Here is a 3,556-nt window from a genome sequence, read left to right as displayed (position 1 = left end):
CTTCCATACTTGGCCTTTCATAAAAATAGGCATCTTTGAAGATTTCGAGAGGTTGCTTTGAGTTTGAGTTCATTGGTGCGCAGTCTTCTTGGGAAAAAATGAAGTAGATGTAGTTTTACCCCAAGAAGGTTGGACAACCTACCTGGGATAAAACTAAATCTGCAGATTTAGTTTTACCCCAGGTAGGCTGATTTTTATGTGGTTTTTTTTTCTTCCGCATATTTAGTTTTACCCCATTATAAATGTAATAAGAATTATATTAATAAAATGATATTTTATTTCTATTATTTTTGTTCCTTTATTTTTGTTTATATTTGCATTTATTTTATGATTATGTATAGAATAAAAAATTTCAAATAAAGACTAATTAAACTCAGCGTGAATTCGAATAAAGTAGCGTATTAAATAAATTCGAATAAAGTTGCGTATTAAATAAATTTGAATAAAGACTAATTAAACTTAGTGTGAATTCGAATAAAGTAGTGTATTAAATAAATTTGAATAAATTAGTGTATTAAATAAATTCGAATAAAGTATATTAAACTCAGCGTGAATTCGAACAAAGTAGCGTATTAAATAAATTCAAATAAAGAAGCGTATTAAATAAATTCGAATAAAAGTTGTGTATTAAATAAATTCGAATAAAGTTGCGTATTAAATAAATTCGAATAAAAGTTACGTTGCATTACATTACATAAAGTTCCTAAATATGTCATATCATTACATTACATTCGGGTAGAGATATGTGCTACAACAATTATCTTACCTCTGAAATTGAATAAATTCAAACTTGTTAAACAACGGCTCTCAAGTATTCACCCGGAAGTTTTATTGTTCCTTTCAAAACAACATGTATTATGCAGAATCAACTATATATGTTATCACATCGAATTTCCTCATATAAGACGAGTCATCACATAAAGAATGAGGTGCATTCTGTGACACTCATCTTATAAGGAAGGAATTCGATATCATAACTTATATAGTGGATTCTGCATAATACATGTTGTTTTGAAAGGAACAATAAAACTTCCGGGTGAATGCTTGAGAGCTGTTGTTTAACAAGTTTGACCTTATCCAATTTCAGAGGTATGACAATTGTTGTAGTTGAAAGGTGCATTCCCTACCTAATCACGGTCTTCTGGCGGAATCAAACTGTTGAGAATATCTTCAGTTGATCTCAGCAACGTTACATACATATCAATCCACGGTAACATGTTGTGCTCCCAAAACATGTTCGTCACGTCGTCGTCGTTTGTTAATTCCATCCAACTGAATGATATTCTCCCATCGTCAAATGTTGGACGTTTATACCAAACGCATTCCACCCTCCTTGTGTCTCTGGGGTTGACTCCTTAGTTGAATTCATTCAGTTGATCCTTGAGACCTCTTAACGTGACACCAAGGTACCGAACCTTCAACCTCTGAGGTTCTCCACCGTTGAATTGTGTTTGAACGTCGAATATATCGGCCCGTTGCTTCAAATATACACAATAAGAAATTAAATACAATCAATGAAAAACTCATTCAAACATTTGGAGTGCAAATTATACAGAAACCCTAAAACTCATAACTACAACATAAGCATGCGAACATCTAAACATTTAAGCAACACAAATCATTTTCATGTAAACATTATATGATTTTTTGCCAAAAAAACCAAAATTTAAACAAACCTAAATCTAAACAAAATCTAATTTAAGAGAAAAAATCTAACATATAAACATAAAAGCTTAATGGTGTTTGATTATGAAAACTTACTTGTTAATGGAGTGATGTTTGATTTTAACTTGAAGGAATTTTGGATTTGGGTGATTTAAGAGACATTTTGGAGATTTTAGATGAGAAGTGAGGAAAGTTGCGCAGATTTAACACCTGGGTGAGTTAAGTCACACAGGAGTATTTTCGGTATTTCAGTTGGTCGCGGAAAAAATGTGTTACGTAAAGAGCAGAATTCTTAGTTTTATACTCTATTGTTAAATCAACATATGTTTTTGTTCTGAATTGGGCCTCCTCCCACAAAGACGTACCAACAAGCCCCATTGCCCCAAGATCCGAGAGACGTGTGAAGGGGAGTCGCACAATAAGCTTTGTGCGGCTTACCACTTACAAGTTCCCCATGAGGCAATCTCCATCGTTGAAGCCCTCGCTAACGATTCTCAGATGTGGCGTTGTAGATCAAGGAGACAGTTATAAACCTATTCGTCTATATAAGCGTGACATCACACTCAAGGTACAACTAATTCACCACTTTTTAGCACAAATTTATCTCTTTTTCTCATTGATTTGAGAGTCATAGTGCTAACCTACTCGCACGCACCTTCATCCATAAATTTATCAACCGTCATGTGAATTGTGTTAATCACATATTTAAAGTGCATTAACCATATAATTTGTTGTCAATTTTATGCTTAAATTTATCGAACTTTTACCATGTAAATCAATTGATGAACATATTACACACTTATATAAATATTTATAATTATTTATTAACTAAAATATTCTTAATGCTTCTTAAAAAAAAAAAAAAATCTTAATAAATCAAGCTGATTATTTATTAGAATTTATCCGTGCAAAACACAAGCTTTCCACCTAGGGAAAATAAATCAAACTAAACAACAAGCAAAATTTTTTTTTTGAACAAACAACAAGCATATTTAATACAATATCTCATTATTTATTTTTTTTCTACCAACTTCATCCGTAAATTGATCCAACATCATCTTCATAGATAATTGTGGCAACGTGGCCTATCAGCATGAGGTTGATGTGTCCTACTCCCACACTTTTCTGAAAGGAGTCTCTTCTTATTCAGATCTATACAAAAATACCATATATTAATACAAGAAAAAACTTAATTATTATGGATATTATTATGGGGAAGTAAAACCTGCATAATTGTGGCCACGTGCATTATCAGGCTTAGGCTTCACACTAGCAAGGAGTCTCTTCTTATTCAGACCTATTTCATCTGAAACTATACAAAAAAAACCATATATTAATACAAGAACAAACTTAATTATAAATGAAAAACTTCTTCATAATATTGCGCAAATGCAATAACAAAATGGATATTATGGGGAAGTTCAGTTACATAGATAAAGTTTCGAAGCATTCGGAATGTTCCTTGCTAATGCCTTTGATGAAAAACTCAACAGACAAATAAAGAGAACTACCAAAATAAGAGAGCACTTCTTTGAAGCCATTTTTCTTGCTACAATGGACTCGAGATACATATGGTAATTTATATAATCCAAAATTGGTGGTTGTTGATTTCCTTTCAATCATATTTAATTGGCACGAGTAATAAAGTTTTTACTTTTTTTACACGGTATAGACTATATTTACTTTTAAAAAGCGCATGTATATTATAGGTCAAATACCTCTCTGGGTCTTTTTAAGTTTCACGTTTGTTTTAGATAGATTCTTTAAGTTTTAAGTTTATTTCGGATAGGTCCTTTAAGTTTCTAAGGTTTTAGATAGGTCCTTTAAGTTTCAAGTTTGTTTCAGATAGATCATTTCTATCAAATCTACTTTGGCTTAACGGAGATTGATA

At 31.8% G+C, this 3,556-nt stretch overlaps 1 protein-coding gene across 2 annotated transcripts; it reads right to left on the bottom strand.

Annotated features, from left to right (window-relative positions):
- Window positions 1–2,533: 2,533 nt before the first annotated feature.
- LOC25491959 (uncharacterized) lies at window positions 2,534–3,256 on the bottom strand. Of its 2 annotated transcripts, none has more exons than XM_024782959.2 (3): window positions 3,095–3,256; window positions 2,891–2,971; window positions 2,534–2,817 (listed from the first exon to the last, which is right to left on the bottom strand). In XM_024782959.2, the coding sequence occupies exons 1-3, from the start codon at window positions 3,234–3,236 to the stop codon at window positions 2,726–2,728; spliced, it is 315 nt and encodes a 104-aa protein (XP_024638727.2). In that variant the 5' UTR covers window positions 3,237–3,256; the 3' UTR covers window positions 2,534–2,725. The 2 variants fall into 2 exon arrangements, with proteins under 2 accessions (XP_024638727.2, XP_013455462.2); XM_013600008.3 differs by having other exon boundaries at window positions 2,537–2,817; window positions 2,891–2,977; window positions 3,095–3,254.
- Window positions 3,257–3,556: the final 300 nt, after the last annotated feature.

Source organism: Medicago truncatula, chromosome 4, assembly GCF_003473485.1.
Source record: "Medicago truncatula cultivar Jemalong A17 chromosome 4, MtrunA17r5.0-ANR, whole genome shotgun sequence".
Taxonomy (NCBI): Eukaryota; Viridiplantae; Streptophyta; class Magnoliopsida; order Fabales; family Fabaceae; genus Medicago; species Medicago truncatula.
The sequence above is the reverse complement of the archived record's forward strand: the minus strand, read 5'-3'. Positions and strand labels throughout refer to the sequence as shown.